The sequence below is a fragment of the Zosterops lateralis genome (genome assembly GCF_965231275.1).
Source record: "Zosterops lateralis genome assembly, chromosome: 4".
In the NCBI taxonomy this organism is placed as follows: Eukaryota; Metazoa; Chordata; class Aves; order Passeriformes; family Zosteropidae; genus Zosterops; species Zosterops lateralis.
Window position 1 is genome coordinate 1,763,384 of NC_139765.1, and position 13,016 is coordinate 1,776,399.

Below are 13,016 nucleotides of genomic sequence, written 5' to 3' on the forward strand. Positions count from 1 at the left end.
CTGTCCCCACAAATGTCTGCATTAACAACACTTTGAGATAAAAATCCAAAATAACTTCATGTTTTGAGCGTGTTGCTAAAATCAACACTGAGCAAACACTGCTTATGGGGAAGGACAAAGCAAATGGGGAAGGACATCCAGGACAGCAGTGACAACCATCTAACACACGTTGAGGAGCCAGTCAATGTCCCTGGCTGCTCTTGCCAACAAAGAGAAATCAGCCACAAGGAGAATTCATGCTTCAACTTGAAACAAAGAGGTGACTGAGTAAGGGAAAGGGAGAACTTGGGGTGGATTCACACAAAGATTTCTTTGGGCACACAGCAACAATCAGGAGGAAAAGCAGGGGAAGAGGAAGAAGAGTCACAGCAAAAGCATTGCTGTCAGTGGAGCGAGGGGGCACAGATAAATTAGTTTTCTAAAAGATCAGAACAGAGGGGAAGAGAGAAAGTAACTGGAGGCCATGCAAGCTGTAATATGGTTATTTGGGCAGCTCAGGACTGAAATGGTACCACATATAGAGACAGCAACAAGCAGCTGTTCCTGTGATCCCTCACTACCCTGCTTCAAGTCCATGCTGCTGCATCCCTGATGTCATACCCTGCCTTGGCTGGGCTGCAGCTCAGAGAGGGGACATCTATTTTTTGCAATGCTGGGATACACTTGCCAAGACTCAACCTTGCATCAGCACTACCTTCCTCTCAGCCACCTTGTCACGGTCCCCAGCACAGAGGAGACTGAACACACCATGTGTTTCCTTGCTGAGGGCTTTCTCACTACCTCCACCTTTCCATTAGCAAATAAAAACAATTAATTTTAAGAAGGCCGCCGATTTTAGTCCTCCAAAGAAGGCTGTTGCCATTTCTTTTCCAGCAGGTGACTGTGACAGCCTGAGGGTGAAGAGCTCTCAGAGCAGGAGCCTTGTACAGCACTGCCTGCATTCAGCCCAGGCAGCTCATGGGCCTCTGTCAAGGTGCTTGGCCCAGGCATCACACTGATGCCTTAAGTTTTATCTTTCATGTATTTCAGGTTCTGTGGTGGCCAGGGGTGCAGCTCTGAGCTCACAGTCAGTGTCACTCAGCTCTGCACACAGCAGGGACACAAAACAAATCCTTTTCCTGCTGCACACCAAGGACAACTTTCAGCCCCAAAAGCACAAACAAGGCTGGGCTGGAGGGAGGGACAAGAAGGATGGGACCTCACAACCTACAGCTGGAATTGGACAATTAAACCTCAATGTGCAAATGGACCAAAACTTACAAAAATTTAATACTTGGTGACCATTTGTCCATTTTTGTGACCATTTTGGGTCCACCTTGGGTGTAGCCCTGGTCAGGCTACATGTGAGACAAAATGAAGGACTTTGAGCATTGCCTGGGTCCTTCTTCTTCTTCACCCTCTTCTTCCTTCTCCTTCATGAGTTTGGGTGGTTTCCTATAATTGGTTGATGGACTCTGCAATGCAGATTTCAAGTGGTTCCTTATTGGGTTTAAAGACAAAATAATTCAGATGGTGTTTCATAATTGGACAAATTGTCCTTGAAAAGAGCTTGTAGAGAGTGACCCACCTCACTTCCTTGCCAACAGTGCCAACACAACCCAGACAAAGAGCTGAGGACTAGAAAGGAGCTGGTTTGTAGGAAAGGAAGCAGGAATTGTGCCTCTGCTTCAAAATGGGAATGAGGGGAGAAATGACTTCTACTTGAGGATGCACTGAAGAGCTTTTTGTAGCACACTGTGGGATGAGCTATGACAAGCTGATGCTTCCCATGTGATCCAGTTATTTAATGCAATGTGCAGTGCTTGGATGTGCTAGTGCTTAACCAGTCCTGCTAAAACATTAAAAACCTAAACTATAAATAGCTTCTACTCCTCAGCAGCTCCCAAGATATGTTTTTGGCTTTTTTTTAATGTATTGATGTGTATGCACAGAGATGTGTGTGTTAAGGCAAACAGAGTTTTGTGCAGCAGTCATACTTAATATCTAAAATGCTCCCATTTTTAGTTTACCCTACAAGTGTGCCCCCAAAAATGCCCCTGGTGGAGGAAAGCAAAACTTTCTTGAGGGCTGAACTTGGGAGGAAACAAAGTAATGATTCGATTTCTTGGAGGAAAGAAAAAAAGAAAAAGAAAAGAGGCAGATACATGCCTGCAAGAAAGACCAGAAACTAGATACCTAATTATACCCTGCAGTAAGCTGTCAGAAACTGGCAGCAGTGGGAGGGAGGGAAGGAGGCAAAGCTGATCTCGGGGAGTTGGAGCATAATCTGCTCCAACCATACTTAAAATGCCTTTTGTGTGGGAGAGGAAGCTTCTGGGATTCTCTGACACACTCTTTTGTGCTGTACTTATCTAACCCATTCAAATGGTCAGGGATGAAGTTACAGGTGAGTGTAAAAAAGGTTTCACCTGGCCAGTGCCAGAATTCAGCAATGCCTTGGCTTCTGAACAGAGTCTTTGTAACTAAACTGCTGATCCTGTGTTATGGTTCAGGGAATGCAGATCCTCTTCAAAAGGATATAAAAGTGTTAACAGTCTATTGCTTGTAATTACATTTCGGTTCAAAGAGCTTTTAATACCAGCAGGAAATGCCAAGACATTTCTTTTCGTGCTTGTGGCAGGGTAGGGGCTCCGAGAGTGGATTTGGGGTTTGTTTTTTGTATTTTGGAGTTACTCAGCAATAGAGCATCTATTGATCTGACCTTGAGGAGAAAATGAAAGTTTTCATAGTTTTGTCCTGGGTTGCAGTGTAGGATGTACACAAAGTATTTATTCTATCACCATCTTCATGAACTGTTGAAACCAGGTGGGCTAGTGTTTTCCCAAGCCCCCTGCCTTTTCTGCTAATGGCCCATTAACGCCTTTGGGGTGTTTTTCTGCTAATGACTTCTGGGGTGTCTCCTGCTAATGGCCCATGAGTCACAGGTAACTCCCTCCAGGGGTTATCTCTGTTAATGAGCCATCAAGGACCCATTTCACACTTCTCATGCCATTGTGAGGTGCTCTGCCCAGGGGGAGGAGCCAAGCATTCTCACCTGGATATAAGCTGGTACGTGGGACACTGCAATGGGCACTTACCCACTGGATTCCCAGAGGACCAGAGCTCCCAGACCTCTCTACAGGATCACTGCTTCAGGAAGAGCACTTCACCTGGACTGCTTCCACCATCCTGCTCAGGTTGTATTCTGACCCTGTCAGTGATTCTTTGTGTTATTGCATTTATTTTATTTTATTTTTACCTTTTTACCTTTCTTCTCATTAAATTATATCTCTGACTTGGAGCCTCTCACTCGTTTTGTTTTCAAACCACAACAAGTTTAAATGACTGAAAAGGAAAAGTAGGTTTATTACTGTGAATTTAAGTGTTTTCTCGATGGAGGTTTGGTTCCTACAGAACATTTAGCTGCCTTGCTGGTGTTTTAAACTGTTGCAGACTGGATTTGTGAATGTCTGTAAGTGCACAGTGTTCATCAAATTGACTGTGGCAATAAAAAAACCCATAAAGATTTGTGCTTTTATAAATTGGGGTTAGGAAGGTCTGGCAATGGAAGGGTTTGGGCAGGCCCCTAAAGGCACCAGGGTGAGCAGGGACCAAGCACTTGCCAAAGGTTATTTTTTAGGGCAGGAATTTCTCACAGCATTTCCCTGGGAGCAAACTCCTCCAGGGCTCTCAGTCCTTTTGTCCAAGTTGGTTCTTCTCCAGTGTTTCACAACACCAATGTTTAACTCTGCACCCTGGGCTGGGCCAGGATTTCTATGGGACTCCAACTTCCAGCTCAGGCTGTCCTGCAAAAGTGACACTTTAACTCTAGGCTGCCCTTGTGCTCTGACAATGAATTAAAAGCATTTAAAATTGAAAGCATGCACCTGGGAGTTTCAGGCTGTGATCTCTCCCTGCTTAACTCAACCTTGATCAGCCCCATCTTGGGTGAATGCTCCAACTATCCAACTGGATAAAATGAGGAAGTTGATTAACACTTTTTATCATTATTTATGAGGTCAGGGCTGCAGGTCACCTCTCCAGGATATAGAATATAACTCAATTTCTCTGCTGAGAATGGGAATCCTTGTCCAGTCCCTCCAAAACTGCTTTACTGATTGTTGTTTTCAACATCAAGTTCTATCTATGGATAGACAGTCATAGATTTTTAATAGATTATTAGAGATTATGGTTTTACCTAGCAAGATCTTTAATTTTCTGTTGAAATCAGGGGAAGCTAATCTGAAAGTTTGCCAATTAATTGCTGACAGGGATATCTTTCAAGGTGGTTCCCTCAAGAAAATCTGATAATAGCTTGAAGAACAAGGAAAAAAAAAAAAAAGAAAAAGCAGATAGAAGTTGCCCTAATAATCTTTTAGGGCAAAGATGTCAAAGAAAACAAGATAATACCCATTAAATGTAGACACGGGAAGTTAAAATTTCTTTCATAGAAGACACGAATTTATTATTTTACATATATGCTTGAACAAAGCAGCAACTCTGCATTGAAATTAATACAAAATCTAAAATAATCACAGTTTATTATTTCTCTGAATGATATATAATCACTCTGCTACAGTGCACTTGACACACTCTGAAACATTATTATTTATTGGAGGGAGAAAGACATTGGTTAGGACTGGAAGGGAGGGGACAGTAGTGTTATCTGGTGCCCTGAATGCCAGGTCAGTAGTTGCATGTGTCCTGTGGAATTAAGGAATTGACTTCTCTGGCCACTGTGTTATTGCACACCACAAAAGCCCTTTGCTTCAGATCTAAAACAAGATCTATCCCTTGGTTCCTTCCTGCTGTTCTCAGTTGGAAGCTCCTTTCTGGCTTGGCTAAAACCTGTTTAGCTTTGGAAGATGGAGCTGTTAGGATCAGATCTTTGCCCTGTTTGTTGTGCAAACCATGTAAATATTAAGTGAAGTCCCCTCTCGTGCCTGGTCCCACAATCTGCACAGAAGGATGACAGCTCCCAGGACAGAAACACTGCTTCAGAGACACCACCTCTGAGCAATGCAGGAGACACAGGAAGAGTTTCATTCCAGCCACACTGGATGCCAATTCCAGGAAGCAGCAGTTCCAGGGAAAAAGGATTTCACTGAATTGTGGCAATAACAGATGCCCACCAATGAACTGGAGGTAAGCTACAAGCCTGTACAGCACTCTAGCACAATTCATGGACCAGAGGAGACCTGCCAAGCAAATTTCATTAATAGAAACCTTTCAGAATCAAGCCAGAGTCCAACAGCAGCTGGAGAAGCCAGATTTCTCATTCCATCCAGTGGGTCCATGCAATTCCCAGGCAGGGGCTTGGGCAAAGTGCAGTTTCAAGGAGCTGAGAAGGGGAAGAGGGGAAAGGTCTTTGCATTGCTCAGACCAAGGGCAGCCCATCTGGTTAATTAGTGCAGAGGATTTTTTATGCAACCTTACAAGATATGAATTAGGGAAAGGGTACAAGATATTTCTAGATTCCTTCTCCTCCCTTCTGTTCAATTTCAACTCGCAAGCAAAGCATTTTTTAAAAAATTCCTTATCACTGAAGTTCCTCCTACGCCTTTTCAAGACTCAGAGAACTCTGGTGGGGGGAAAAAAAAAAACCTAATCCAGAGCTAAAAGCAGATTTGGCATCTGAAGCAGATTCACATCAGTCAGCTCACCTCTGCTGCCATTCCAAAGATGGAGATGCCTGGCTCCCTCCCTGTGCAAATCAGATCTCTGTTCCTCCCTTTTCAGCTGCTTTTTGAAGCAGCCAAGCAATTCTTGTCGTGATGAGATAAAGCAGAAGAACCCCAAGCAGTGGTAAGAGTGGAAGAAACTGCTTCCCACCGTGGATTTCACAGGAGGGAAACACGTGCCAAGAGGTATTTTTCTGCTCCTTTTCACGAAGTAAAGGGTGGAGAAACAGAGAAGGAACTCTTTTGCCTGGATAACTGAGAGAGCACCTGGTCTGCTTCACACACAGAGCCTGGCACAGCTTAAGAACAGAGTCTGTGCTGCAGTGCCCTTCTTGGGAAGATCCATCAGGATTGGGAGGATGGAGAGCTGCTGGAGCAGAATTTCAGTGCACACGGATGCTGAGATTTGAATAAAGAACTCAAACTTCTGTCCAGAACTTCTTGTTTGCACTCTGAACATGGAGCTGTGCAAAGCAGGAAGGAGGAAAGAAGAGGCAGAGCAGACCTGTTTCTGATACTTCAGTGCAGTGTGAGCTGACTGTAATTAGGAAAACCAACTCGAGTTGTGTTGGCTCCAAGGCTTTTCATCACATTCACAGGCTGATTTGTGCTTCTAAAATCACAATGCTCCTCTGGGATTAAGACACTCCTTGCTAAGCCAAATCTTTCACATTGATTTCTCATGCAAGCCTTGCTTATCGTCTTTGGAATGTCGATGGAGACACAAGTCTTATCTTTCTCTGGATAGCCTGAGCTAGGAGAACAGAGGCAATAGAAAAGGTGCATGTTTTCAGGGAAATGTTCCTGGGCAGGCAAGTCCCAGCTGTTAATCCATGTTAGAGGGATTTTACCTGCATGTTAAAGAAAGAGGAGGGACCAGAGGTCAGATTGTATTGGGGTATCCCTGAGCTGCAAACCAGGTGAGGGATGAGAGGAACAAAAGAACTGGAAGACACAGACATTTGTATTCTAAAAGATCAGGCCTGGGGATCTGGGGCTCTGCTACCCTTCCTGGCTTGATGATCTTCTCTTTGAATCCTTGCATGCAAGGAAGGAGCAAAGGTGGACTCTGACTCTTTTTTTTGTTCCAAAGAAGGGCCCCTCTTGGAAGCTGTGCCAGCTGGAGCAGGTGGATGTTCCTTACAACAGTTGGGATCAGAGAGGGTGCCAAAAGAGCCTCTTGCTGCAGCACTGAGCTCTGGGCAAAGACAACTCTGCCAATTCAAACTCTGCGGTGGTTTCCTCTGCTACTGAGAGCAGGGTGCTGGCTCCCTGGTGGGATGTGAAAAGGCAGGGGTGTTCACAGAATGCTAAATAGGGAGGAGGGAACAATATAACTTTCACCTCAGCCCTGCAGCAAGTTGCTCTGGCTACTGCAGCTTCCTTTGAGGGGCCCTGCCTCTCCACAGCTGCCAGATGACTGCAAAACAGAACTTTGTTTCAGACTGACAGTGATGCAGTGGCAAATCCCCAGGCAAAGAGAATTTGTTAAAGTCTGTAGGCACTTATTCTTCACGAGGAGAATGTTGAAGACTTAAAGCCTTCTCTTGGCACGGGGCCACCACAGCCCAGCTCCTGGTGTGCTGGAGTCACAGCCTGGACAAACAGCACATTGTACAAATTGATGGTGGCTCCTTGTGAGGGGAAGAGCTTCACCCTCAAACACCTCCCAAAGAGGAGGGTGGGCTCCCTTGATCTTTGCACACAAAGTGTGGAAAAGAATGAGCTGTGAGAGCTGGACAAAACTGGGATTGCTGGGACAAGGCTGCTCCTTATACCCTGTTTCCATTACGGCTCAATTACAGCTGGCAGCATTGTACAGTCACAGCTGAAAGTCAGTCAGCAGCTGTCAGGATGGCAGATGAGTACCAGTAAAATTAAGGGGCTTTTAGTGCTGCAACAGGGAGTTTTCTTTAACGTCAGCTAGATTAAAAAAATCACCCCAGGTCCCTCCCCATTCTTCCCCTCTTCTCTTTCCAGTACATAAACCCCCTTACAGCAGATCTTTAGGCACACCTGTTTTGAGCCCTAGCTCCAGTTTTCCTTTTTAAAAGCAAGCTGCACAGCCTCATCCACATCCTGCACTATGTAAGAGGCCTGCAGCAGGCTGGGGTCGAAGGAGAAGTCCCGATGTCCATGGAACACTCTCTCCTCTGTCTCTGTTTTCTTGGCAGCGTCCCCATTGTGGCGGTAGACCCCAGTGCAGACCAGAATGGACTCACAGCTCTCCACTGAACTGTGGCAGTCATTCCCCAGCTCCAGGGAAACCTCAGCCTGGGCACTGGCTGCCTGTGGGCTCCCCTTCAGCCCAGCCTGGGCCTGGTTGTGCCGAGCTGACTTGAGGTAGTTGTTGTAGAGGTTTGCCCCGTAGACGTCGGACATGGGATTATCCCTGGGTAAGGTCACAGTGGGAAACAGAAATGAGAAACAAGCCCATGCAGCTCTCTCTGGCTCTGGGGGACTGAGATTAAGACAGCTCTGAAGGAGGAAGGGGTGTGAGATGGCTGATAACATCACGAGGAGCAGCTGGATCAGGCCAGTGAGTCCTGCTCAGGACATGAGCACCTTTCAAAGGGCAGACAGCACATCCCAAGCACCCATAGCAGTTCCAGCCATTACTGGATTATATTCCCTACATTCCTGAGCTACAGTACTACATCTGGGTCTCTTAAATTTGTCTTTGATTCACCCCATGTGCACTCTACATCCTACACTCCACAGATTTGCAGTGTAGGGTACAAAAACCTACCAAAGCCTCTGTTGCAGGATGTGACACCCCAGAAACACCATCGGAATTTCGGTGTTAACTGTACAAACATCCAGAGGGGAAAAGAAAACAAGCAAGAAAGTAAAACAACAAGAAAAAGAGCAGTCAGTATGCAACTCCCTATGGAAAGCATGAGGAGAAAGTCTCTTACCCAACTGCATAGAGGCGTTGGATGGGAGCCTTCCAGCCCTGCTTCTCTGCCTGCTGCTGGATCAAGAACTGGGCATAGCGATAGGTCACCGGGCTGGGTTTGCCAATCAGGGCCTCATACTTCAGCTCCTTGCCTGTCACCTTCTTGTAGATGCTCTCCAAGCACAGGAGGAAAGTGCCATGGCCAAACCTGCCCCAGAAAGGAGGATATCAGCATCCCCAGTAACACCACTGAAGCACTCCTTGGTTGTTGCCTGGTTTTGGATGTGCTGTCCACACACAGCTCTACAGGCAGTGGTCTGGCTTGTGCTTCTCCCCCAGGTTTTAGTCTTTTATTTCTCATGCAGTTTGACCTTGCGGGTCTTTTCCAACCTTAAGAATTCTGTGGGTTGCTGCCCTGCTTTTTTTCAACCTTTTCTATGCAAACCCTTTTTCCTACAGATAAATAAGGTTCTCTAAAACTCTGGTCACTTTTTTTACTCTTTACTGCGTCCCTCTTTCCTGCACCATGAAACAGGAAATCTTGATTTCTCATACAGCTTCCATGTCTCTGCTGCTAATTACAAGCTCTTAAAACATTCAAATGCTAAAAAAAGCACAGTAGGAACTACACTCTCTGTATGAAACAGGCTAAACCAAATACCACACGTGCTTCTCACCTGGGCATCTTGGCTTCAGCCATCCACAGGAGGTCCATGTTGCAGGCAAGGATGGGCAGGTGAGGGTATGGCACCTCCTGCAGCTCTGCACCAGCGTTCCCATTGCTCAGGAGCACATCAGTGATCAGCTGCAGGCTTGTCTCCCACCTCACTGGCTCGCCAAACAGAACCACCCCTGCAAGATTTTTTGAGAGCTGTTTGGAAAACTCACAGCATCCAAAAGCCACCCACTAACAAAACCCCCTCCTCTGCTGGGCTGCCCTGGCAAGTTCAGCTACCAGAGCAACGTGGCTGGTGCCAGGGCTCCAATCTGCACCACTGGTCCCAGATATTGGCACAAGGCACAGGGAAAAGGTGCTTTTTTATCCAGCTTTTCCCAGCAGTGAGGCTGCACCCTCTGAATGTGCTGCCCATGGACAGCAGGGAGCTGACAGCACATCATTAGCTCCCATCCCAGCTGGCCTGCCTTGCCCTTAGTCCTGCCTGCTGCTCATGTGTAAACACAGGCCACTGCTTACCTTCTATAGTGGGGAAGCCAGTGGTTGGAGGAGGCTGCCAAAAAAAAAAAAAAAAAAAAGGAAGGCTGGATTAGTAATGCAAAACCTAAACAAAACTAAAAATGCCTCCTTTGAACCTGCCAAGGCAGTTCCATAATAAGGCAGGACAAAGCCACCTGGAATACTGAAGGGATAATTTTTTTCCCCTCCTCCCCCATCCCAGATGGGATTTCACAGATGTTGTACTCCTGTCTCAGAGCTGGAGATGGCAACCAAACCATGTCACTCACCCCTCACTGCAAGGAACAGCAATGGAAAGCATGAGAAAGGAGAAGGGAGAGTCACTGCCCTCCTTGCAGGAGTCAGCTCTGGGAAGAACAGAGGTGCTGGTTCCTCAGTGTCAGGCTCTTGCTAAGGGACCTCACAGTGACCAGCTGTCCCTTTGCTGCCTGCTGTGACCACCCCTTCTGCAGTTCCATAAGGCAGGACAAAGCCACCTGGAATCCTGAAGGGATATATTTTTTTTCCCTCCTCCCCCATCCCAGATGGGATTTCACAGATCTTGTACTCCTGTCTCAGGGCTGGAGATGGCAACCAAACCATATCACCCCTCACAAGGAACAACATGAGAAAGGAGAGGGGAGAATCACTGCCCTCCCTGCAGAAGCCAGCTCTGGGAAGAACAGAGGTGCTGGCTGCTCAGTGCCAGCACCAGGCTCTTGCTCAGGGACCTGACAGTGGCCAGCTGTCCCTTTGCTGCCTGCTGTGACCACCCCTTGTGCTGCAGGCTCAGGACATTACCAGCTGTTTGGGCCTCCGGCTCAGGTCCACCATGTCCAACAGGGGGTACGCCTTCCTCAGGGCCTCTATGGTCACCACGTGCTTGAACCCCAGGCTAGTTCACACCATCAAGGAATGTTGTGGACACTGGATTGTTTGTTGGGTGTTTTTTAAAGTTGTTTTTTTTTTTTTGGTTTTTTAAAGTTACTTGCAGAGGCATCTGTAGGATTAAGGAATGTGACAGAGCAGTGTGGTAGTGGCACAACCTCGTGGCTTTCAGCCAGACAGGGACACCTTCCACTAGACCAGACTGCTCAAAGTCCCATTGTATTTGAGTTCCTTCAGTTGCTGTCAGATTCTAGGGAAAACCTATTTGGGAGTGATCCCTGATGGGCTCTGCCATGAAAAAGAATGGGAGGAACACCAGTTTATCTCCAAAATCAGAGACACCTAAAGCTGATGGAGTCCTCGTGGTCACATCCCACCAACAGAACAGCAACCAAAGGAGAAAACATGAGTGTGAGAAGCCAAACACTGGACAGGGGAGGCAGTAAGGGACCAACATGGACATCAACAGCACCTGAGCCTGTCCATAAGGATGCTGCTCTAAAAGGTAAGCCCCATGCCCTTTGTGTCTCCTTGTGCTTCAGAAGCTGAGCAAGGGGGTAGGGGCATGGCAGGAGCAGCAGCCTTTATCTGGGAAGCCGCAGCAGGACGCACAGAGCCCCCCGAGGTGCAAAGGATACTTGTAGGCGTTCTCCTCCAGGGGCCCCTGCCCGGCCACCAGCATGTACCTCTGGTGGAACTGCCTGAAGAGCTGCAGGGGGCTGTGCGACAGGATCACCTGCTCCGGGGACACCTGCGGGGCGGAGGAGAGGCCGGCTGGGACCCGCAGGAAGGATTACAACCCCTTCAAGAGGCATCTCCGGCCTCTGGGGCCGAGGCCAGGCCGGGCACAGCCCGGGCCCGCTCCGAGGCCGGGACAGCCCTGCCCCGTCACCGTTACCTGCAGCCCCAGGGCGTGGGACAGCTCTCGGGCTTTGGAAGACGTCAGGCAGTTCCCGGCGTTGGTCAGGAAGACGACGGGCACCCTCAGCCGCCCGCCGCTCTCCGCCAGCCTCTGGAAGGCGCGGCGGGCGGCGGGCACGGGCTGGCTGCCCCGCACCAGCACGCCGTCCACATCGAACAGGAACCCGAAAGGCGGCGGCTGCAAGGCGAGCGGAGGGCACGGTCAGCCGGGAAGCCTTCCCCCGCCCTCCCCGCGCTCTCCCCGCGCCCCTCCGAGCACGCACCCGGCTGCAGAGCCCGCGGCAGGGCGGCCCCGGGGCCCGCAGCAGCGCCCGGCTGGCCCGCAGCGAGCCGAGCAGCGCCATCCGCCACAGCCGCCGCTCCGGGACTACAGCTCCCAGCCGCCCCTGCGGCCCCGGGACTACAGCTCCTAGCAGCCCCTGCCGCCGCTCCGGGACTACAGTTCCCAGCTGCCCTTGCGGCCTCGGGCACGCTGCTCCCATCCATTCCCCTCAGAGACCTCAGACTCACTGCTCCAGGATTAGAGCTCCTATCCTTCCATCTCTTCACCCTTCCACCCCTCATCCTTTTATCCCTCATCCATTTATTCCTCATCCTTTTGTCTCTCACCCTTCCACCCCTCATCCTTTTATCCCTCATCCTTCCGCCCCTCATTCATCCTCCAAGCCCGGCCCTCAGCGTGGGGAATTTTAGGGGATGGTGTTGGCAGGAAAGGGATGCTGGTGCTGCCCCTGTGTTATAAATGTATGTTATAAAATTGGCTTTTTGCGAGGTGTGTGCTATATGGTTAATAATGTTGTGGTAAGGATATAAGGGGGTTTTTTTTATTATTTCTGCTGTTGGTAAAGGAAATTAGGCATAGTGGTAGTAGTTGATATAAGTCTGCTTAAATTGTCTGTTTAGTCAGAATAACATCCAGTGAACATGTAAATAGGACTCTGTTACTAATATACCAACTATCAGCATCTCCCATCTGAAAAAAAAGTATAAACCAAAGCCCAAACTAGAAGTGATAATAAAGATACAACAACAAAACACACACGCTCTAAAAAGGCAAACCCAAAGAGGGGCCATGGAAAACAGTTCCTGGAATATGGAAACTAGTTTGTGGAAAAATATGAATATTCATCAAACTGATGCAATAGGAAGGGTATTTTAAAAATGTCTCTGATACAGCAAAGTGTGAACTTAGCTGCATGCTGGCTGGCCATACTTTGCTTTTTATCTACTAATTGTCTTAATTTTTTTATTAAACCTATTTCTTAAAATTTACCAAAAAAATGAACCTCGTTTTTCACACGAGGGATGGTTCTGGGCCCCTCCCTGCAAGAAACTTGAGGTGAGGAGTGAGCCCAGAAAAGGGCAATGAAGCTGATGAAGGGTGTGAGGCTTTTTGGGGTGAGGAATTTGGGGCTGGGAGGTTTTGGGAGTGGGGGTTTTAAGGCTGGGTGGCTTTTTGGGGTGAGGAGTTTTG

General features: G+C 48.0%; 1 protein-coding gene across 1 annotated transcript; it reads right to left on the reverse strand.

Annotated features, from left to right (window-relative positions):
* Nucleotides 1-4,412: 4,412 nt before the first annotated feature.
* Nucleotides 4,413-11,886, reverse strand: HDHD5 (haloacid dehalogenase like hydrolase domain containing 5; the record flags this gene model as incomplete). The annotated part of the gene is made up of 8 exons (XM_083860110.1): nucleotides 4,413-8,052; nucleotides 8,579-8,767; nucleotides 9,237-9,411; nucleotides 9,755-9,788; nucleotides 10,535-10,628; nucleotides 11,260-11,372; nucleotides 11,520-11,720; nucleotides 11,806-11,886. The coding sequence occupies 8 exons, from the start codon at nucleotides 11,884-11,886 to the stop codon at nucleotides 7,689-7,691; spliced, it is 1,251 nt and encodes a 416-aa protein (XP_083716236.1). The 3' UTR covers nucleotides 4,413-7,688.
* Nucleotides 11,887-13,016: the final 1,130 nt, after the last annotated feature.